This window comes from Planococcus citri, chromosome 2 (assembly GCF_950023065.1).
Source record: "Planococcus citri chromosome 2, ihPlaCitr1.1, whole genome shotgun sequence".
In the NCBI taxonomy this organism is placed as follows: domain Eukaryota; kingdom Metazoa; phylum Arthropoda; class Insecta; order Hemiptera; family Pseudococcidae; genus Planococcus; species Planococcus citri.
Window position 1 is genome coordinate 29,320,956 of NC_088678.1, and position 24,586 is coordinate 29,345,541.

A 24,586-nucleotide genomic window follows, 5' to 3' on the forward strand; every position below is an offset into this window, starting at 1 on the left:
TGAACATGAGTAGCTCAGTGGTGCTGAGTGCGAAATAAAGGGACCACTATATGAATTTAATAAAGAACCAAGAACCATATCAGCAAAAAAAAATAATCATGCAAACCATCACCACCATCATCTTCGATAACAACCTGTCCATTTTCAATAAAAATGCCATAACAGCATCTGCATCATCATCATACGTGCAAAGCTTCGTGTTAGAATAAAAAATGAAAAAATTAAACGAACATTAAAGCCACCACGAACATATAAACCAAAAAACAAAAAAACCAAGCGAAATGATAACATGAAAAAAGAAATAATTGAAATAAAATGGCAAAAAGAATCGCAAATCAAATTTAATTACCGCTTAAAAAAAAGAGAAAAAAATTAACATAATATCAATGAAAATTAAAAAAGAAAAAAAATAAGAAAAAAAACTCGAGTGACTAGATTAATTACAGAAGTATAAATTATTAATAGCTTAGACGATATAATTAATTCTTACGATATTTGTTAATTTGAATTAATAATTACAGATAGCGTTAGTAGGATATCAGACCAGAGTATAATGCTAATGTTAGTTTCATTCAATCATTCAAAAAAAAAAAAAAGAGAAAAAAGAAAATAAAAAACAGAACAGAAAAGAAAAGAAGCCATATAATATTTTGTTCGCAAATCATAAAAAAATAAAAAACACGAATAAAATGCAATAATGAAATATATTAAACTGAAAACAATTTACAACAAAACAATAAATCCAAACATTTATAATAGCAGCGTATAACGAAAAAATAATACTAGTACGAAAAATATAAAATATGAATCGTGAAAAAAGTTTTTTTTTCCAATAACAAACAGCAAAAAAAAACAAAACAAAACAAAATTTTCGAGTATAGGTCATAAAACTTACAAAATAATGGTCATTTGTAAGAAATTAATGTATAAGGAGGAAAACAGCAAAGAGAACAAAAAAAATTTTAAAAACAAATAAATAGTGTTATTTACTTTATATAAATAAATGCAATTTAAAAAAAAAAGAAGAAAAATAAATTAAATAAATTAATAATCGATAAATACCAAGAAGCAAAAAAATAAAAAAAAATTAATGGCTTAACAGTACATTTCATAGTCAACTTTCATCAGCCTCATTCGCGCGACGCGTTTAAATAAAAAAAAACCGTCCCATCATCTCGGCTCTTGCTTCGCACATCCTTCACTTAGACAAAATTTTCCAATAAAATATAATACTATTTTCTCAATATATCGATACCGTATTTTAAAAATTACACAACCGAAATCGCCACGTTTATTTTTTTCATCTCTATCACACACAAAACCTAATCTAATCATTATTTTTATCCGCTCTAGAAAAATTTACCTACTCGTTTTTTTTCCCTTCGTAAATAAAACAAAAATAAAACACACATACAAACAAAAGGCTCTAAATCAAGGCACTGTAGTCCATTTTAACGTTTAAAATTTCCACGTCAATTTTAAACCATCCGTAAATAATAGAAAAAAAAACCTCGAGCACGTAAAAAAAAAATTTAACTAAATCGAAACCTTAACTAACCCTTTGAAAAACCGTCGCCGTTGCTTTACACACGCCTCTCTATTTATTCTCGAAAAATATACACTAACCAGGCTAAAATATTCAGTCATCTTTGCTAATTTATTCGTAAAAAGACACAAAACAATGAAAATAAAAAAATTAAAAAATTCAAACGGAATACAACAACGAAGGCAGTGGATTTGAAGAGAGAGAGAGAAAGAGAGAAAAAGAAAAATTGGACAGATATGAAAAAAATTCAACAAACACAAAAAAAAAGTACAGATTATCGCATTTATAACTTCGTATAAAAAGCAAAACGAAAATAACTGCAAAAAATAATAAAATGAAAAAATTCGAAAAAAAAATAAAAACATAATAACATAATAAAAAAATAATAACATTAGCATTATTATCTGATATCCTACTCGATTATACACGTTAAACATTAAATTTCAATGTTTTTTTGTATAATTTTTCTCGATTCTTTTCACTCGAAAAGTTTCAGCTTTTTAAAAATTTATTTCTTCTCATTAATCGAATCAATAAACAAGAAAAAACGAACGAAAAAATACAAAATGAAATCAAAAAATAAAAACATCAACTTCGCAAGTATTTTTATCTAAAATCAAAATAAAAAAAAATATTACCAAGTAAGCTAATCCTTCGGTTATTTTCTTTCGTAGTACTAATAATTTATAAAAAGGAAAAAACTACATAGTAAGCGAATAACGTATTTTTTTTTTTGCATTTTACACCTTCATCTTTCGCCTTAATTTCGTACTATGCAATCTATGTGATCGACGGAGCGAGGAAATATTTAGATACTTATTTTAATTAACATTTAATTTACAAATTCGTAATTTTAAAACCTGGAAGAAGAGAAAAAAAAACTAAAAAAAGGAACACCATTACCACTTCAGTCGAATCGTTGAAAAATTACTCATCGCAATTCTGAACTCGAATTAATTCAACGTCACACCTTCCCCCTCCCCTACAAATGGAATTAAAAATTCAAGAGCATTATTTAAGACACGTATGAGTTGTTCGAGAAGAAATAAAAAATATCAATCGAAGTATTCAGTTGATCTCGAGACTTCAAATTATTTTTTTTTTGGATATCCAGCACCTTTGTATAGCCCAAAACAATACAAAATTATGAAAAAAACTAACAGAATCGAAAATAAATTACTAATAGAAATTATTTTTTGTATTGTTTTGATTTGGAAATCGTTCAAATCAAGTCTTCGTTTATATTTCTCTCGGTTGAATTTTTCTTCGGATGGTCTCAAGATCAAGTAAACACTTCCCATAAAAAAAAAAATTAAAAAAAAAGTTGAAAAATACTCCCACATTCAAAATAATTTTTTTCGACATTTCCTTTTAGAAAAAATTAACCACATTTACATTTAGGTAGTTCTGTTTTCTATTTTTTTTCAGTCTAATTCGTCGTAAAAACTCGTAAAAGCGTGAAAATGCCATCGCAACGGAGTAAAATTAATAACGAGTTGAAAAATTAGTCCTCATGTCGTTTACATGTTCCATATACATCTCGACTACAGGTCGATTTTTTTTTTTTACTCCCAGAACATCCATTCGAATTCCTCCCCCTTCCCCTCCCGTAGAATTTATTTTTTCCCAACGAAGGTAATTTTTTTCTCGTTCGTTTCGACGATTACTTCTCGAGCACGAGTTTAATTTTTCGAATAAAATTTAATGCGACGATTTCGAAGATGTTTTTTATTTTTTTTTTCGTTCACGACGACGACGGTGAACTTGACGTTTCTTTTTCGTAATGTTTTCTTCGTAGTAATTTCGATAGAGGTAACGATATTTTCGAAAAATTCTGCAACAGGTTCCACGTGCTTTTATTTTTTCGACGAAAAAAACACGTCGATTCGTTCGACGAACAACGTAGTAATCTGGCAATTTTGAAATATAAACAGAACAAAATAACAACGTAAAAATCAAACTGTAACGATCGAATGTTCGTATAAATAATCCGAGTTATTTCGAGACGATTTTTTTCAGCGCAAAAAACATCGAGACCGATATCAGAAAAAATATAAAATTTCCAAATGGAAAAATAACGCGTCCCAGAATAATCAGATGAGCCAATTGGATTCATCTTCGTCAACTGATGGGATATTTAGAGCCGAATTACAAAACTGAAGGGACCAAGAGGCAGGTAAATTGCGAATTACGAAATAATAAATTCCTCAATTTGAATTCATCGCTGAAAAAAAAACCAAATGAGCCATATAATGGAAAAAAATAATAAAAGTTCAGAAAACCACCAGTCTGCTTGATAATTGGATGGAAAAATTCAACTGATATTTCCATTCATTACCTACAGAGGGAGGTTTTCGAAACCTAATTCACTTCAAGAAATCCAAATTATCCAAATTATTGCCATCCATTGCCTACAGAGGGCAGTTCAAAATCCACCAGTCTGCTTGATAATCGATGGGAATAATTTTTCATCTCATTAGTCTTCTTGGCAATGAAGATTCGATCTTCCAGTATCATCACCAAGAAGAGTAAAATTTAAAAAATTTCAGTTTCCTCTTTAAAAAAATAAAAAAAAAAAAATGAAAATTGAATGCCTCATAGTCCCTTTAATTTTGCAAATTTCATCATTTAAGCTTTTCCGGAAGCTTACCAAAACACGACTAATTCGACTCTCAACTCATTTATGCCATCAAATAGGACACCCCATCCCCCCTTCTTCATAATCACCCTCGAAAACCGGTTTCTCTGCAAAAATCATCGACATGTACACAACTTTTTAAAAAATTTCCAACCCATACGTGTCTTAAAACTCCATTCGCAATCAACGCCCTGATCGTCGTACACTTCTACTCTTTCCCCTCGCCCTCCCCCATCCCCACCTCAAATCACAGTACACCTCGACGACCTCTTAAAAAAAATCACATAGATCCAACGACGAAATACACGCGTAAGATCAAGATCATCTCTACATGGTTTTCGATCAATTGTGCGTTTATTCAATTACTCCGATCTTCTATCTATGTATATCTTCTAAACTAAAATTCAAAACGAAAAAAAAAAAGAAGTGCAAACGTTCGAAACCATCCCAACAACAACACAGGCTTGACACACAGAGGGAGAATAGAAAAAAAAATTTTAAAAAAAAATCCGATCCATAATGCAATTCAGCTCGATACATTTCTTAATACGGCAAAACTTCCAGGTCGACTCGTAAAAAAAACTAACTGACTAGGTTGCGTTTGAAAATAATCGCTCAACAAGTAAAAAGACATTTAAAAAAAAGGAATAATATCGAGAGTCGCCGCCGGCATAAATAGAAAAATCATCATAACAAGCAAAACTAACAGAGAAAAGTACAAAAAAAAAACATTAATAATTGAAAAAAAACACACACATATATATAAATCGTTCCTATAAATATTTCTAACTACAGTAGTAGCAAATTTATTACGGGATTTTTTTGCTTTTTTGCTTTCGCTTTTGTAAAACCACCAATTTTTTTTCCATCAAAAAGAAACATTCAATTCGCGCGAGACAAATAACATTTAAATCAAATTCCTTTGATGTAGTAAGAAAAAAAATAAATAAAACGAAACTGGGAATATACTCAACTCATAAAAACACCTAGGGAGAGACAAGAAAAAAAATTGAAAAAAAATTATGGGAAAGAAAAAACTCATTATAAACGAACGAAAAAAAATATAAATCACATTTAGAGACACAATAAGCCAAAAAAAACACGTAAAAAAACATGAAAAACAGAGGATACTTGATTGCCCAATTTGTAAATGTGCGTTTTAACAATGTAATAAATTATCATATTATATATATAGTAATAAATTCATCACCTCTTCGATTAACATCATCGTAGTAATCATCATCATCATCGTATCAAAAAGTAATAGTAATGTAAAATGATAAAAAAAAGAACCATCTGGTCTCGTAGTAGTAGTAAGAGTTTCGTTTCACCACACGACTTTTTTTTCAAACAGAAAACAAATAAGAAATATTACGTAATAATAATGATAATAATAATTAAACCGTAATAATAATGCGATAATAATTAAATATAATAAAAATTTTTCGAAAAAAAAGGAGAAAAAAAATTAATTACGTAAAATAGAACGTGTATAACAAATTATCGTAGATATAAAAAAAATTAAAGGAAAGAAAAAAAAATTCAAAATTCATCTCATCATCGTACAATTTTTAAAAAAAAAATCATCATCATCAGAGAATAATAATAATTAATAATTAAAGTAATAAATCAATCGATAAAAAAAATTCAAAGAGAAAAAAATTGAAAAAAAATTAAATAAATTTAAAAAAAACGACGACACGACACACAAAAAAACACGACGTTACAGTACACCTCTCAATTGAATAAAAATTAGAAAGATTATACAACAAACACGACGAGGGCATCAGCAATAATAGGAAAAAAAAGAAAAAAAAACACGAAAAAATCGATACAGACCGCTCGTTTAATTTTTTTCCTAAGTAGAATTTTGAATAGTACAATTCGTAAAACACATTTAAAAAAAATTAATCGTATATGGCCAACCAGAAAAAAATCAAGTCAAGGGGATAAAATGAAAAAATTCGAACCCCGATGATAAAAAGATGCGATAGAGGAAAAAAAACGCTCGAATTCGTAAAAAAAAAAAAATAATAGAAGAAAAAAACGTAAAAAAATAATAAGAAAAACAAGAGAAAAAAAACACGACGAGAATTGTGAACAATTTGTAAAAGAAAAAAAAATGAATAAGGGAGGAATGGGCGAAAAAAAGCAGCTTAACCTGAGATCGATTTCAAAGTCCGATGGGCGGTATCTGTATATAACGATAGATATAGAGCCGGTAATCTTTGCTGGCCAGGACAACGGATCCGTCGTCCATAAGCGCCACATCGAAGCACTGAGCATGTTTCACCTTTGATTCGAGCGCCGAGACGAGTTGTCCGTCTTGGGTGAAAATGGTCAAGTTGAAATTATTGTGATTGTCCGCGATTAGGATTTCGCCAGCGGCGTTGATTCCGACACCGATCGGATAATTGGTAATACCTTCGCTGCCGATTTGACGCAGAAAGACGCCCTCGTAGTTGAACACCTTGACGCAATGGGCGCGATTATCCGAGATGAAGATCTCCTGGTGATCGTTGACGACGACGCCGTTCGGGAACTCGAGATGCTTGGAGCAGCCGAACTTCTGCAGCACGGTGCCCATCTGGTCGAAGATGATGACGCGCATCACTTTGCATTCGACGACCACGATACGTCCTTTATTGTCGACGGTGATACCGCGCGGATGCTGCAGAATGGTGGCGCCGAATTTGCGCAAGAATTGACCGTATTGGTTGTAGATCTGGATTTGATGGGTAGGCGAACGTTCGGTTACGATGATATCTCCGGTATGTTTGACGACGGCTACACGATTCGGGTACAGAAGCTGACCGTCGCGTTTGCCGCATTCGCCGAATTGGAATTTGAATCGGCCTTCTTTGTCGAAGATCTGTATACGATGGTTGTTGGTGTCGGCGACGATGATATCGTTCTGCGCGTTGACAGCGACGCCGCTCGGCTCGGTGAATTGGCCTTCGAGGGCGCCGAATTCGCCGAATTTGCAATGGTATATCATCTTTTGTCGTTTGATTTGCGATTTCGGCGGGAATATCGAGGTCGAGAGTAGTTTCGAGGTTAGATCCAGCATCGAGTCGTTGTTCAGCGAGAAATCGTTACCGTTCTGGAAGATGTCGCCGCCGCCCGGGCTCCATTTCTCGTACGGCGCGATCGGATTCAGTCCGGCTGAACCGTTCACCACGCTACCGTTTCCGGCGCCGCAGCCATTCTGAGACGAAGTGATGTCGCCGATGATGCTGCTGAAATGTCCCAAACTGCCGGCCGACTGCATCGAGTTATTCGACGAACGTTTCGAGCTGTGGTGTACCGAATTCGCGTTCATACCGCCGCCACCGCCGCCGTTCAGATGATCGTAACTGTTGGCCATACCTGCCGCCGAACTCGTATCCAATCCGTTCAAATAAGGTCTATCGAGTAACCCGTTCAAACCGTTGAACAACGAACCGCCTCCACCGCCGCTGCCGTTTCCATTCGACACGCCGCCACCGTTACCATTTAGCTGGCCGGAAGATACACCAACGCCGCCGCCATTGGTACCATTATGAGTCGCGTATCCGTTCACCGTACCGTTGCTGTTCATCATGAAAGAGTTGGAATTACTGGTCATATTCTGCGGTCTAGCGATCGGCGGCTGTTTAGCCGGACCGACGTTCACTTCGCCGGAACTACGAACGTATCCGAAGGTGTTCCTCACGCCTACTTGAATAGCTTGATAGTTCGAAACGAATTCTAAATCGCTAGCGTTCTGCAAACTGATCTCCGGCGTGTAGCTCATTAGACTTTGCAGCTTCGAGTCGAGCAGCTTCTTGAACAGAAGGCATTCGGTGATACTGGCGTACTTCATTAATCGATCGATGAAGTCGCACGTTTGATATATTTTGTCGACGGTTTCTTGAGCTTTCTGCCCTACCACGTTGATGGACAACTGTTTGGCCGAGAACACGCTCTCCAGCTCTTTCAATATCTCTTGCTTACGTTCCTCCAGCATCGATCTGTAAAACAGGAAGGTATCGTTGACCTCGTTCTGCGCTTTATGGAATTGTACCTGCAGTTTACCCGACGAGTGATCCAGGTTTTTGATTATGCCGCGTATATCGTTCGCCTTTACTTTGCTATCGATGACAGACTGATTAATCAAGTCCAGCTGTTTAAGGCCGGCTTCGTTCAGCGATTCGAAATCGTGTAATCCGGACGGATGATCGAGCACGGTGCATTCTTTACAAATAGGAACGTTACACGTGAGACAAAAGTATTTCAAGTAGTCAGTCTTATGACGCGGACACGGTACAACCTTATCTCCGCCGCCGCCGCCGTTTCCGCCGCTCGATATCAGCCCATTTTTGCCACCGCAGACGCCGCCGATCGTCGAATTCTGCTGCGTGCTGCTCGTGTCATCTTTGATTAAATCCAAGCCGCCGTCCGGGCTGCTCAAATTATAGATACGATGGCCGTCGAAGTTGACCAACTGATGAGCCATCATACAGTCTTGACATAGGTAGTGATTGCAGTCGACGCAATGCACGATGGCCGTAACACTGAGATTTTTACAACTGGTACAATGCGACGACGACGACGTTAACGTAGGCGTCGACGTGATGAATTCGCTGCTATTACAACCGTTAACGACGACGCCGTTGTTGTTGTTGTTGTTGCTGCCGCCGACGACGACGTTATTATTCTGCGTAATCTGTTGTTGTTGTTGAGGCTGCGTATCCTGCTGTTGCTTGCAGACGGTGAAATCGGGCAGCAGTCCGGTGATGCCTCGAGACGACAGGATGCATTCTTGCTGGCATCGCGAACACGTGATTTTGCCCGGATGCTCTTGATTGCGTTCCAGACACGATTCGCAAAACGTATGAAAGCATGGAAGAACTTTAGGATTAATGAAAGTGCCGTGGCACAAGCCGCACTGCGACGATGATAAGTTATTGCTGTGCCCGTTGACCAATATGCTGCTGCCGTTGTTGCCGCTACTGCCGCAGCTGTCCATCGGATTGGTCGCGCCGCTGTTGCTGCCTCCGCTGCTAAGCGACGTCGGCGACGCCGTCAGCGGCGAGTGCGCCGAGCTCAGCGAATGGTATTCGTTTTGATCTATCAACGAATTCAGCGAATGCGTTCTATCGGTCGAGCCTAACGAAGGTGTCGGTGAGGCCATTTTAAAGCTTGTAAAATCTTTTCTGTGAACAAAAAGAAAACAAAAACGGTGTCGATTAGTAAAGTTGTCAAGAGTAAACAGATTCAAATACAGCAATGTATTAATTCGAAGTAAATATACGATAAATAACCTAAATTAATCAAAAAGTAACCATAAGGTTGTACGAAGATTGAAGAAAACTGTTTAGAGCTGGTAAGAAAATCTCCAAACAATGCATGGCCTACGTAGAAGTTTTGTGAGCCTTTTCAAAATTCTCCCAAGGGCTCAGAGTAACACAGTACTTTCCCCTTGCCCCTTCCAAATGAGCTCCTGACATCTGAGAACGCTTTATGGATCTTTATTCTCTCCTACTTCACCTCTCAAGGAGTAGCAAAACCTTTCAAAAGTTCCTTCTCACAGGATCTCGAGCACTTTGGCAAAAATCAGGCACTATTTGGGATTTTGTCAAAAATTGGGATTTTTTGACAATTTTAGGTAAAATTAGGAAAAAGTGGGACATTCATAAAATTTTGATAAAAAAATTGCCAAAAAAAATCCTTACTACTTACTTCTTATGAAGTTTTTCAGCAATTTTGTTAAAAACTGAGAACTTTAGCAAAAAAGAGAGACTTTTTCATAATTTTGTCAAAAATTGGAAGTTTTTGACAATTTTAGGTAGAAATGGGACATTTATAAAATTTTGATAAAAAATTTGGCAAAAAATCCTAGTTACTTTTTTGAGTGTTTTAGCACAAAAACAGGAATTTTTCAGAAATTTTGTTAAAAATTGGAAGTTTTTGACAATTTTATGTAAAAATGGGACACTTGTAAAATTTTGATAAAAAATTGGGCAAAAAAATCCTTGGTACTTTTTTGGATGTTTTAGCACAAAAACATGCATTTTTCAGCAATTTTGTTAAAAACTCAAAACTTTAGCAAAAAATGAAACTATTTCACAATTTACGACTTTTTTGAGAATTTTGACCAAAATTAAAATTTGTGGACAATCATGGAAAAATTATAACTTTTTCACAACTTTGGAACAATTGGGACTATTCGACTATTTCGACAAAAAACAGTACTTATTTGACAGTTTTGGCCGAAAAAAAAAGTCAGCAATCAAGACAAAAAAATTGACAGGATTTCTGGTATTTTGTCAAGAAGCAAAGCTTCTATTTGGCAACTTCAATAAATAAAAAAAAAAAAAAACTTTCAGGTGATTGTGGCAAAAACAGAACTTTTCAAACAGACAAAAATCATTTGGTAAAAATTCAGGCATTTCTTCAGAAATTTCAACAGAAAATGAGACATCTGACAATCTTGGTATTTTAAAGGCAATTTCGGAAAGAAGGGAAACTTTTTATTAAGAATTTTGAGATGAATAAGAATTCTAAGGAAATTTTGAGCCAAAAAATTAAGCTTTCTCAAAAAATAGGATCTTCAAGACAGTTTTGGGAAAAATCAGGATATTTTATTGAGAAATGGAAAAAACTGGCATTTTTGAATGATTTTGGAGAAAATTTGACTTCTGTACAATTTTGGAAATAATTTGATGATTAAGCAAAAAATGAGCCTTTTTGACCACTTTGACGAAAAAAAAAAAACAACACTTCTTTTGACAATTTCAACGTGAAACAGTTTTTTTTTTAAATTTAGGCAAAAAACAATTTGGGCATTTCAGGAAAAAACAAAGACAAAAAACACGACATTTCAGGCAATTTTGGCAAAAATTTAAAAAAAAATAGCATTTTTCAGGTAAAAATGAGGCACTTTGGAAATTTTTTCGCAAAAAGCAAGCAGTTCTCGGCAATTTTTGCTATCATTAGTACTTTTTTTACGTTTTGATTTTAAAAGTTGAATGTAGAATTTGAAATGATGTTTCAAATCACCCCCCCCCCTCTCTTCCAAAAAACCGTAAAGATTGAACGTCGTCACAAATGCTTTTTTTGGGTGTTAGAAAATTCTCTCAATTTTTCCAAAATTCTCCTTAAAATCTGAAGCATGAGCAAAAACGTGAAGTTTAGAAACAATTTAGTTTGAATTTACTAATTTGAGCAAAAAAATTGAAAATGGACATATTTTTTCAACTCCCCCTACCCTTCTGTCCCAAAAAGTGAAGACTCAAAAATCACCAATAATGTTTCGATCTGAGTAATTTATGGACGTTTTGAAAAATTACTGATCTCATTGGGCCACTCATAGAAAAAAGTAATAATGATAAGGTGTGAAGTAAAATTCGTAAAGAAAGTATTTTTAAAAGCAGCAAAATCCAACCCTTTTTCACTCATTCCCTGGCCAATTTATAAACCTGACTTTTCGTCAAATGATACAAAATTTCTCTCTTTTCCAAACTAACAATACCTTCGAAATATACCATTACACAGTTCGAATACACAGCGTACTCTATGTCTACGGTAAGCTACACGTCGTTTATTTTATCGCATTTTTCCATCTCAAGCCCTCGTCGTCGTTGTTGTTGTTATTCTTCAATACGTACGTACTAACACAACCAACATGAGAGAGGAAAAAAAACACCGAACCGAAGGATAAAAAGGAAAAATAATAATAACGATCTTCTTAACAATATAAGGTGCCGTCACTTTAGCGAGTTAATGAGCGAGCTTTACACTGTTTTTGCTATCGCCACCGTAGCCTCCGCGTTCTCTTCGCTTTCTCTCAAGAGAACGAGCCGAGCAAGTAGTAAAAAGGATAGATGGATACTTCAACTAAATCCTTACACCATAAGCGCGCTTGTTTTACGCGCCGTTCTCTTGCCTGCCGATGCGATACCGTTCTGATCCTTAACGCTACCATCTTGCTTCTCTTTCTCTGCTACTGCCCTTCCTCACAACAAAACACTCCTCTTGCAGTTCTGCTTTATCGTGTGACGACGACACTTTCAACGGGTAAAAGATAAACAAATCAGAACTGGTAAACTTTTCCGCTCTTTCGCCTACTACTCCCTATTCCTCTTCTCCTTCAGCCTATCATCACTTTTATTCCCTTTTGGAGCGTTGTGTTTCACAACGACGACGACGACGACGACGACGCAAAAAGCTCGGACATTCGTATAAAATACGTCGCGATTCTCGTTAACACTAATGCGACGAATGGCTTAAAACACCTGAGGTCTCGTAAGCACGAATGCTCGTCGTCGTTGGAAAAACACCGTCTTATGTAACCAGAGACTTGAGAATTGCCTATCGCGATTAGGCATCCTATTATAATAAAGGATAGCGATAAAGATCGTGATTTCGCTATACGAGAAAATTCCCTCGTACATAAATTTTCTTCAGCATGATTGCGAACGTGTTTCAAGTCGACCTTTTGTTTTCCAAACGAAAAATTAAGCTTTGAATTTGCCGGTGGGTAGGATCAGCTATTAGTAGGAGGGCGGAGAGGAGAACTTTCCTAGGTTTCGAGAGATCCATATTCATTAATATAGCATTCAATAAAATTCAGACTCTTTCAACTTCCTTACGAAGGGGCAAGAAAAAGAGGGGTAACTCTGAATTTCAAAAAAATTTCAAATTTGACAACTAACTATGTACTCGAGGTTTTAAAAAGAATCATTTTTCATAAAAATAAATACAAAGAAAAAAATTTTCAAGTTTATTTCTTCAAGTTTGAACCTCTGAGGGGTCCATGGAATAAGCTTTTTGCTCCAATTTTCAACCCACATCTTTCTTCAAAAGACGTGTTCAACTTCCAAAATTATAATCTGATTCAATTCGCTCAATTTATGTCATAATTTATCAAGTTATTGAAACCAAAAAATTCAAAATTGCCCCAAAAACATATTTCAAGTTAAAAATCAACTCAAAATCTAAGAATAAAATAAAGGGAAAGAAAAATAAATACCATACGAAAACCTTCAACATTCGAGACCACATTGTAGCAGCAAAGTAATGACACTATTTTCCAATTAACAAGCAAACTACGTCATTTTCACCGCATCCATTCAACTATCTCATCGAATAATAATAATTCAACGGAGGAAACTAAATCGCTGTATTTAGATTTTGAATCATATCAAATTTCCTATCAGACAATCTACAACGAACAATACCTCCAGTGTTGGAGGGAGGGGGAGATGTTGTCAGTCAGGAAACCATAATAATACGGAAGTTGCGATAAAGTGTTCAGTAAATCTCGTCTTCCCTTTTTAATCATATACAGGAGGGGTGGAGGGACCGGGGGTTGTATCGTAATAGAAAGCACCATCCTAAAAAATAATTTATTTCACCGGATAGATTGGATACGAGTATTACATACTTTTGAGACGAGAAAAAAAAACCAATGTCCATGAAACTAGAACTGAGGTTCTGGGAGTTCTACCTACTTTTATTCTACCCTTGGCTTTCTTCTATACACCCTGTCTGTCTCCATGTTGAACTGTAAATTAAGGTGGAGACGTTGATTGGCGCCATTTTTTGACAGAAAGAAGTGATCATGGTTGAAATTATTCATGCAGAACACGTTTCCCAGACGTATCTAGTATCTCAAGGTAACAAAAACGTCTCCAGGCGAAGGATGTGAAAAAAAGTACATTGCAAACAACCGATCTTGAAGTAAAAAGAGAAATAAATACTTAGCTCTCGTGATTTTCAATAGTTTTGGAATCGAATCCCAAATTTTAATTCCATGACTTATCATTTCAAACAGACTTATCAAATAGGACAAAAATAAATTATAGGGAAATTTCAAAATTCTAATGTTGACATCAAAATTACTCAAATTTTCAGAAATTTTTAAATGTTTCAAAAAACGTTGATGAAACGCAGAAAATATAGAATGAAATTTCCAAAAAAATAGTTGAAAGAATTCCATCTGAAAATATTTAAAAATCGACTAAAAAATTAGAATTCGTAAAACTTTTTCGAAATAGTTTCTACAATTTTTTCAACTCATTGAGCTTTCTAATTTCTGCTTCAAAATATCTCAAAAACAAGAGAAAAAAAGTCAAGCAGACTTCACACGTGAGAAATTTCTTTTTCTACAATTTGTTGGTTTCTCTTTTTTTTTTCTTGTAAATCATCGATTTTTTTCAAAAATTCAATCTTCGAGGTAAAAGTCAAATTTCTTCAGATTTTTTCATCGCAAAAAAAATAATTTCTGACAAAAACGGAGGATCCTACGAAAAAAATTAAGAAGACCGAAATTTTACAGAATAAATTTTCCTCGTTTTCAAGAAGATAAACTTTTTATAGGAGGCTTCAATTTTTGAAATATTTCGAGCCAAATCGAAAAACTCAATTTTATTTTATGATTTTTGAGACTCAATTTCAATCAACGATTTGTAGATTTAAAAAATAATCATTTCAACCCATTTTTGAAAAAAAAAAAAAAAAAAAAAAAAAAAAAGATTCTTCGTCATTCAAGCAATGTTTTCAACGTAGGAACAGTTCGAAAGATTTTTTTCAACAATCTACGCTAAATTTCACCAACTACTGCAATAATATTTCGAAAATCTCCTCTATAATCTCACCATCAAAATATAAACCCAATTAAAGTAATTAAATTTCACTTTCAACTTATTTTTCAAACTTTTTTTTCCTCCTGAAAAATCCAACGACTGAAAAATTTTCCACAACTTCGCCACTTTTTTCAACGTCGTTGAACAGGTCGAAAGTAAAATTAAATATTCAACAGCCTTCCGTCGTTTCGGAACTTTTTATTCCTGCTTATTATATGCTTTGTTTTTTCCCTCTCTCGATAAACGAATCGAAAATACAAATTTTCTAGCTCGATTCTGAGATAAGAGAGGAAACAGGAAAAAAAAACAGAACGAGGGGTAAACTTTGAATTTATATATTTTTTTTTAAAACAACACTACTCTTTTATTAAAAGTGGAAAAAAAACGAAACAACAACCAAAAAAAGGTAGAAGGCTACGATACCTGATTTCATTACTTATTCTTTCACTACGAAAATATCTCTGGTAAACCTTTTTCCAACCCCTAAATTACCCAAGTAAGTATCTTTCCTTCCCTACCGATGTGTTTCCAGGTATCAATTACTATGATACGCAATATTGTTACAATTATAAAGCAAATTAATTCCTTACTAAGCCCATACATCGCTGTAACCATCCGAAGTAGGCCAGTTTTCCAACACTTTTGCCCTCCGTTCAACCCTCACATACCTCAAAATCTTTCTCCCTTTCGATAAAATAACCTCGGTTCTCTTTCTCAGTTTGTTTCAAAGCTTCGAGCCACGTAAAACGATACAGAAGGAAAGGAAGGGAAAGGAAACGTACACGTAGACTTGATGTAACGCCCCCGCTCGCTAATAAATCGCCATCTACGACTACACGATTCATCGAATCTGGCCATTACATAATAATTCTCGGTTGTAGGTAAGAATACGAATACAAGTACAGTACATAAGTATATAAGGGTCAGGTATATACTAGATACGGCACTGAAACTGCAACTGAACCGCGTCCAATCGCTATTACCAATGTCAATCTATCGGAGGTAAACTGATTTTCTCTCATCGAATCGCGCGCGCAAAAAAAAAACAACCTTACGAAGGCTAAATCTCTCTTTCTTCTCTATTCGTTTGTTTCGCACAGACAGACGTAGATTTCGATACACCTTCCTGCGTATAAACCGTCCCTATATCTCTTCTATAAGCTGACTAGCTTTACCTTTGGAGGCGTCCTTCAATTCAATCTTCATGTACCAGAAACAGACGTCTACAGGAGAGAGAGCAAAAAAAGGAAAAACTCGAGCTAATTCGTCGCCTTCAATATGCACCACATACAATAATTTCCCAACGAGATGTCGTCCATCGTCTACAATTAATCACAACCGACGATGGAGGCCGGAGAAGTGTAGAAAAAACGCACCTCTTCGCGACACAATTAATCGCGTATGAAGGAAGTCATCTTGACAGACAACTCGCCTAAACCTTTCCAAAAAAAAATAAACCGTTTCCTTTTTCAACTTAGCTTAGGTATACCAATTCTTCTGCCATGTAGCCCGTTACAGATTCTTTTTTTCTCTTTCTTACTTTTTTTTTCTCAAAAAAAAAAGGCACTATATGGCTAAAAGACACACACTGGCTCACGGAGAGAGATACAGACAGAGACAGAAACACAGCAGATAAGATCTCACAACCAAACTCTCCACAATAGAACTGTCAGCATCAGGTCTACACGACTATAGTATATTCTTTTGTGCAAATTAAACGTTTGCTATTAACATAAACCCGAGCACAGCCATTTACGCAGAACAAGAAACAACAAGAAGCAGCCTCACAGTATCGTCTCAAACAGCATAGCACATAGATGATGAAAAGAAAAAAAGGAAAAAAAAATTCACAGAATAGCAAACCCGAAGGCGGTGTAAATTATTCGCCACATCGTTTCTCGTATACATAGTTAATACGAATTAAACCTACTAAATACCTTCTATTAACGAATTTCGCGTATATACTTAGCACAAAAGTAACCATCTATACTACCTAGCTCTAAAGATACTCTATGGGGGTACCTTTCACCCTCAGCGAGCCCCTTTTACATAATACACAATCATTTACGTACACCAATTTATAATCATATGATTTCCATCTCCCTTTACCATTTTGTAGCCTCTCACAACACCAACCCCAGTCATCCTCTTATATACCTTGTCAAACGATAACATAACTATTATACTATTTTTCGTACTAGAATAATGATGTTTTTTCTACTTCTACCATCCCTCTTTTTGAAAAAGAATACGTACTTTATAAATTCTAGACTTATTTTTAGTATACGTAGCATGCTGGTGGTTGGTGGTAACAAGCAGAAGCACATCTGCCATTGCTGCATTACCACCAAAGCCAATTTCTCACCCTTGTTGAGTTTTGGCTAAAGATAGATCATGTTTGGGATGTTTCAACGAAATTTTCAAAAAACAATTTCATCACTTTTTCATAGTTTTTTTGCAATGAGGTAAATATCAGAATCAAATCTGTTCAAAAAAAAAAGTCATCCCACTATTCAAAAATATTTTCAATCACCTATAAGTAAGTACTTCAAATTTCGCCCTAATTCTATCAACTCTGAATTTCGAGGGGTTGGTAAATTGCTGCATCGTCAGATTTTGCTACCGAAAGGCTACATCTTTAGATTGTGTCACCAAAATGCAGCATCTTCAGATTTTGCTACCAAAATGCCACATTCTCAGATCAAGGGTAAGAAAAATGAGTTCTCCAATCTCGTTTGAATCTCGATTCAGGCAACAAGGATCACGTAAACTTGAATTTAAAACATTCAGAGCACTTAGAGAGGGACTGCAAGTGTCCCACGACAGTGTTTTTCAGGTGTTTTTAGGGTATTCAACAAAATCTTTAAATAATATAGGAGTTCCACAGGATTTTTTCGAAATTTTTGTAGGACCTTTCACAGAATGTTACTCACATTGCAACCACCTCAGCTCTGAAAAATGTTCACTCTTGAAATTTCAGAGGATTTTTCTGATCCCTCCCTTCTCTCCATCTATACCTAATATGGTTACAATATTAATATTTTTGAAGATTTTCACTCCTCCAGGAACAGACCTAAAACTTTTTGGATTCCCCCATCACCCTTCTCTCTCCCAAAACTTAATTTTTCTTTGGGTTTCATAGCGCCAAATCATCAGATTTTTTCATTAAAAAAATACAAAAACAAGATGAATGAATTTTGAATGAAACTGCTGAAATTCAGTCTCAAATACAAAACTTATTGGACACTTTTTTAAAAAAATTGAAATTGCAAAAATAGTTCATTCCTATATGAGTGACAGCCCCTGAGAATCAATTTTTTCAGGCAATAGAACGTTCATTTCATAATTTTTTGAGGGTCTTACACCCTCTTGAAAGCCTAAAAAAAAAATGAAATCGAAACACACAACACATGAGGGTTTAAAACCTTGAAATGAGGAATTCTAAAACATCAAACATGTAAAATAAATTGAAATATTCTTTAGAAACCCCTTGGATGAGTCCCTCATTTTTTCAATTGGACAGAATTAACCAAAAATCACCCATTAACATGGAATATGTCGAATAAAAAATTATTTATGAGTTTTGAGTCTCAGATGAGTAAAAATTTGCATCAAAATGGAAGGGAGATTCTTCACAGTACAGTACACTAAATACGAGTAGATTCTTTTACACTCCTAATTTTTTATGCAAGTCTTCTGGAGCTTTCGAGGCATATTAAACGTATTTTTCAGCACTAAAACGAGAATTCGAAAACATTTCCCTTCTTTTCAAAATTTCTTACATCTCGTTGCTGCATATGCATAATGCAAAATGAACGATCTCTCTAATCATCACCCTCCTTCTTCCTTCTCTCCTAGGCTATTTACTCAATTGATCGAATAAATTAAAAAAATGAAAAAACTCGAATATCCTAGGTCTATTCAAAAGCTATTCCTTCAATCAATGCCTTCATCGTTCTGGAGCTTCAAAATTTGCAAAAAAAAAATGTCCATTTCTCATGCTTCAATTGATTATTAATATTTTTGGGAATTGGTAATACCACGTGGTTGTCAAAAATTTCGAGTTAGATTACTTGATTTTTCAAAATCAACATCTCCTCCCTCCTTCACCAACGAGCTAATTTTGTATAAATAGACATCTCATTAGCAGTTCACCACGTAAAATTGACCATCAACAGTATTCAAATATTTCAAAATGAACTGATTCAAGCAGACAACGAGCAATTTTGAGACAAAATTTTCACATTATTAGTCTATTTTCTCGACTTTTTCAATCTGGTTAAAGATTCATGACTCGACATTTTCGTGACCACCTACGATTTTCTCAATCCCTCAGCATTTAGAGTTAGAAAGTACAAGACACGTTGATACATTAAACACAACCATTACGAATTAGATGAGGATCATAATGCAAAATTTATACGTACCAAGGTAACAAAACAATTCAAATAACAACAGAAACGATTAACAGGAACAGGAGTATACAAACGAAAACTCAACGAAATAAAATTATATCAACAAATTGCTTAAAATTCGAAACGAATCTCGTCGCGTGATCTCGAAACGATAAAAACTCGTGCAACAAAAACCATAATAACTGATTCGCGAACCAACACTTGCTTTTCCATCACTTCGACTTCGTCATTTTGAAATTATCTTTACCGTACTCGTCGTCGTTAATAATTATTCACTTCGCGAATGAAAATTTTCTATTTTAACAGTAGGGTAATCGAAAACGATAGATAAAAATTTTCCAATCGGTTTTATCAATGTTGATATTTTCACGACGACGAAACGACTGAATAAAAAAAAACTGCAACGTTTCTCAACCACTTATTTTTACTATACGAATACGAAATACTCCAACTCGCGCATGCGTTTTACCATTATTTTTCCCTAAAAACTCGCGAAAAATCAAAACGCAATTCTATCGTTACGAACGTTAAAACTTGATCGAAAAAGTTCACACTTCGTGACACGTCGAGAACTACGTTCGTAATGATTTACAAGATGAATAAAATCCATGAAAATGCCAGTCTTTTGCGAGCAACAGAAAAGAAAACTACGTTGTCGAATCAGATGCCAGAATCAAAACGAAACCGGTTCCTGGGTCATTGGAGTGGGAGACACAACCAAACATGATGCGCAAACAGTTACACGCTGAAACATCTGTACTTCAATTTTCTTCCCTCCGTTTTACCATTACCGCTTTCACCCTTGGCATTTGTTTCTCAAAGGCGTTGAGAATTTTTTTTCGATTTTCACGTACGTATTGATAGCTATTTTTTTTGGTACACGAATACAAAATAAACTCGCGCGATAAAACAACAAACACGATTCGCTTATAAAAAGCCAAGTTCAATTTTGAGGAGAAAAAAAAAGAGAAAGAAATTCCAAATGAAAGAAAACAATCGAACGAGTGTTTCGGCTCTACATGTTGTAATCGAAACAATACAGTTTTCATTCTATCGCAAAACAAGATAAGACAAGAACCGAACTACGAATGAAGATTGGAGAAAAAAGAAAGTCGAGATTTTTTGAACCCTCTTCCAACGCAACAATATCTTTCAAGAAAAAAACTTTTTTTATTCAAAATGATTTAACAACAGATGGTCTCATTTCAACGCTCGCTCGTTGTTGGAACGTGAAAATCATAAAGAGTTTCTTTACCTGTTCTCGACCTTTTCGTTGTTATACGCTGTTGATAAATAATTATTTGATAAATATAGACTAAATAAATTGAAATATATTGGATATGGATACGATATCGTAATACGAATGAACTACTATCTCGACTGATATGAGAATTCAACTATGCCAAGAGTGATACAAACAGCACAACGCCGGAAGTATTATTTTTTGAATTAGAATATCACTATTAAAATAATGAATATCCATCTCCTTTTGGGCAATGATAAATTCAAATTTCGAACAAAAAACTCAACAACTAACGCCAGCCCAATGAAAAATTATTTTTCTCCCTTTCCCCCTCAAATCGTAACGCTTTTCGAAATACATCTCGACCTTGAACTCAGCCATACCAATCAAACTGAATAAAAGCTCTTCCCAGCTGAGCATATCTGCCCGCAGAATTTCTGACTCTTTTTCATTTAGAAATTCGAAGACCAAGTCGAAGAAAATACCTACAATTTCGAGAGCTTTCTTCGCATAAACCGAACTATTTACCTATTTTCTCGTCCTCGAAAAATCCACAACACGAAAATCTAAACAATATTTCAAATTACGAGAGTAATTTTATTCACTCAGAATAATCTTTAGATTACCAATTCGCTTATCAAAGTCGCCGTATTCTCGCGCCATTAATTTCGATTTCGACATTTAATTGAATTTATGGCTTTATTTACGCGATCAAAGGTATAGGTAAATTAATATTTTTCGAAATCAAAAGAATCCGCACGCGGGGATTATCGAAACAACGATTTCTTTGAAATATTAAATACCCACGTCTATTGCTAATTTTCACCTAAAAAGAACGATTCAAATTGGAATTTCGTGAAAAAAAATCTGATTTTTTTTTCAAATTAAAAAAGTTGTGTTTTTTTACAAACGATTTTCACTAAGACGTGGTTATCTTGAGCCACGCGAAGAACTTCCAGAGGGAGGGGGAGGGGGGAGATCGTCTAGACTATAAAAAAAAACTTTTTTACCACCAAGGAAAATTTATGAGAAAAGAGTAAGCTAAGTTAAATTATATCTAGGCTACAGAAAAAAAAAATGGCGAAAATGTGAATTTATTAAGTCGTAAAATTTTCAAAAATTTTCAAATGGAGTTTAGATGAATTTTTTTTTGAAAAATCCAAATTTACCCACCTTATGATTGTGTACTCCCTTTCGCATGAAGATATCTTTTAAATTTATCTCTCACATTTTCATCGTTCACTTTCAAGTCCCCCCCCCCCCACCCCAAAAATAGAAATCTTCAATGAATCGAAGTAAGTACATATGACCAGGAATTGATTTCAATTTAAATGGTGAATTTTCTCAATAAAACAGAAAAATCGATCTTACAAGCTGTTAGTTGTAATCTAACGTCACCACAAATGGCGTAAAATTTCAATCATATGAAATTTGTAATTCAGTATCTCTTCGTGATCTTCAAAAAAATTGACGGATCATTTGAAAAAATAATGTGCAAAGATCAAAAAGTAACAGTCCAATAATACACAGAACCGACTCCAATAAATCATAATTTCTCTCACTTTTCGTCAGAAAAAATTTAGAAAAATAAGATTGCCCAATGAGGCTGTAGTGATGGGATAAAATTTTCGATTTTTCAGTCAATTTTTTGATAGAAGCATTGAAATATGGAACTATTTACGTACGATTTTTTGATTTTTCCTTTCCCTTAAAATGCTGAAAATAAAATTCAAAATTCTTTCAAATTTTTCAAGTCATTTCGCATCTATGTATTTATTTCAAAATTGCCTTTAGTTGATAATGTGATTGTTGAAAACTCAAAGTTTTTTTGCAACTCATTTTTCCTTTCTTTCTTCTGCCTCCTTCCCTCCCAAAAAATCAAATTATTATTAATACTTTATCATCTTATGAGCCAGATTAAATTCTGAATGCACTATTATCATGTTTCCATTCAAATTGAAATATTTAAAAATAAATACTTCTGAATACCTACCTATTCCATTTTTTATTGTTTTTTCAATTTAAAAAAAATTGTAATGCCAAATTTTCGAGAAAAAAAATTGAGTTTTTAAAAAATATAATTTTTTATGCTACTTTTTTGGAGCTTTTATCGTACATTCGCACTAATCTACCAAAATCTCGAGTAAAAATGTTCAAAAATGCATCTGTCAAATTTTCATGAAAAAAATTCAAGATAAACATAAAAAAAAATTGCGAAAAACCAATAGGTATCGAAAAATTGTTAATCAAAAAATTACTTACGTACGAAATGATCAATTTGAATTTAGAAAAAAATCGCCATCAAAATCATACTCAATCCAGGGTCAACAATAAAGTAAAATTTTACCTATTATAACCAATCGGAATCTTCATATCTGAACGAAGGTATCGCTATCGTCACGTCAACCGAATCTCATCTCTTTTCAACGATCCACCAACACTTCACTCTTACGAGTATAGCACACCGCGACACATATATTCAACAAAGGCTCGCGTTGGCAAGAAATTGCAAAAGCCGACCAACACACAACGACGAGTAGGAGGGAAAAAAATTGCGCAAAAAAATTCACTTTTCGTAACAGCGAAACGGACACCCCGATAACGTTATTAATACTCTTTATACTCTCGTATCTCGTGCTCGTACTCGTATGTGCACATTTGACGCTTCGCAAAAGCCGACCCGACCACGACCATCACAGACACAGAGTGCTTTGTAACTCGTATTTTATTACTGGCGTACGTATGTAGCGTTGTACGTAGTTTTAGAATTTAGCAGCAGCAGCCGGCCTCGAACCGCACAAGCGACTACCTTACCACCTTTTAACCAACTGCATTAACACACAAGGCTCTCTTGGTCCCCTCGACCCTTTCTCTTTCCGTTTGTGTGCCGCGACTAGTACTTACTTACTCTGTAGGTCTCTGTGATGCCAGTTTTGCCTTTGGTCTACTGAGTACTTCGCAGATAACGGTTTGTCGTGTGTACGTACTGTGTATGTGCTATCGACGACGATACATACACCAAGGGTGGTAGAGCGTATTTAAAAGGGTTATTTTTTTACCGCCGTAATTCGCTATACCCCTTCTCGTCCCTTCACCTCGGTACCTTTGTTGTTGGCTGCCTCCTGCTTCGTGATACGTATTTCCGATACATTCGCTCATACCAACTATACGTATAGCTCTAGGTTTGAGGAAAGATGAAAAAAAAAAAGCGCGCAAACCAGAACCCCAACGAGTGGAACCCGGTGGACAAAAAATTACATAAGACTCCCCTCGAGTCCTATTAGCGTGTGCAATGGGTGTACACGAGCATACAAATATACGATACTCGGTACACATAGGTTACATATTTACGAGTACATCGAGCAGTCATTTATGTAGATCTAGGACGTTAATTTTCATTCAATTCGTTGGATTTTTCAATCACGATGGATGTCCAACCATGAGCCAACGTCTATCGAGACCAGATTGCAATCGTGATGCCAATTCAACAAATGGTAAATATTATGCATAACGAGCTTGTCGATTTATTAATCGATAACTAAACGTACGTTTTTCCCTCTTTCTCTTTGCCATTTCGAACAATCGATTTCCGTTATTTCAATCGCGTATAAATAGTCGCGCCAATTATAAAAATTCAGCCATTTCTGTATACTTATTTGACGTCTGGTAAAAATCATTCGTTAAAACTAACAATGAAAATGTGGTCGATTATTTCCCATTCAAAGATGTTGTTTGTTGATCGAAACAACGGTTAACTGATGAATCATTACGAACATCAACGATTTACGTCATTGTCAAAAAAAAAGAAAAAAGAACCGATCAGCGCCTCAAAAGAACGCATTTTGAGGTAAAATCAAAATGGTCCGAATCACCCTCTCCCGCTCCTCCTCATCCACTCCAATAAGACGCAAGAATTTGAAAATACATGAGGAGGTGGATAGCAAAACGCAATAACTCCATTTTTGGTTTTTTTGGGAAATTAGGAAAAATTGTCAGGAGGGGAAGGGCGGGGGCTCGAGTTCCGAAATTGGTGTCAAATGAAAGGGGAAGGTGCCACAAATAAAATTTCCACTCAATTTCAAAATTTTGGTCACCTGGGTAAGCACAGTGAGGAAAAGAAAAAAAAGTTATTGC

General features: G+C 35.0%; 1 protein-coding gene across 6 annotated transcripts in view; it reads right to left on the bottom strand.

Annotated features, from left to right (window-relative positions):
• Positions 1–685: 685 nt before the first annotated feature.
• Positions 686–24,586, bottom strand: part of LOC135835356 (brain tumor protein-like) — a 120,426-nt gene continuing 96,525 nt past the window's right edge. For 4 of the 6 annotated variants that reach the window (XM_065349574.1, XM_065349572.1, XM_065349570.1 and 1 more), the window contains one exon: positions 686–9,361. In XM_065349574.1, coding sequence (XP_065205646.1) covers positions 6,358–9,361 — 3,004 coding nt within the window. In that variant the 3' untranslated portion in view covers positions 686–6,357. Of the gene's footprint in view, positions 9,362–19,221; positions 20,121–22,799; positions 23,249–24,586 lie in introns of those variants that run through there. The other 2 variants (XM_065349575.1, XM_065349576.1) reach the window with 2 other exon arrangements.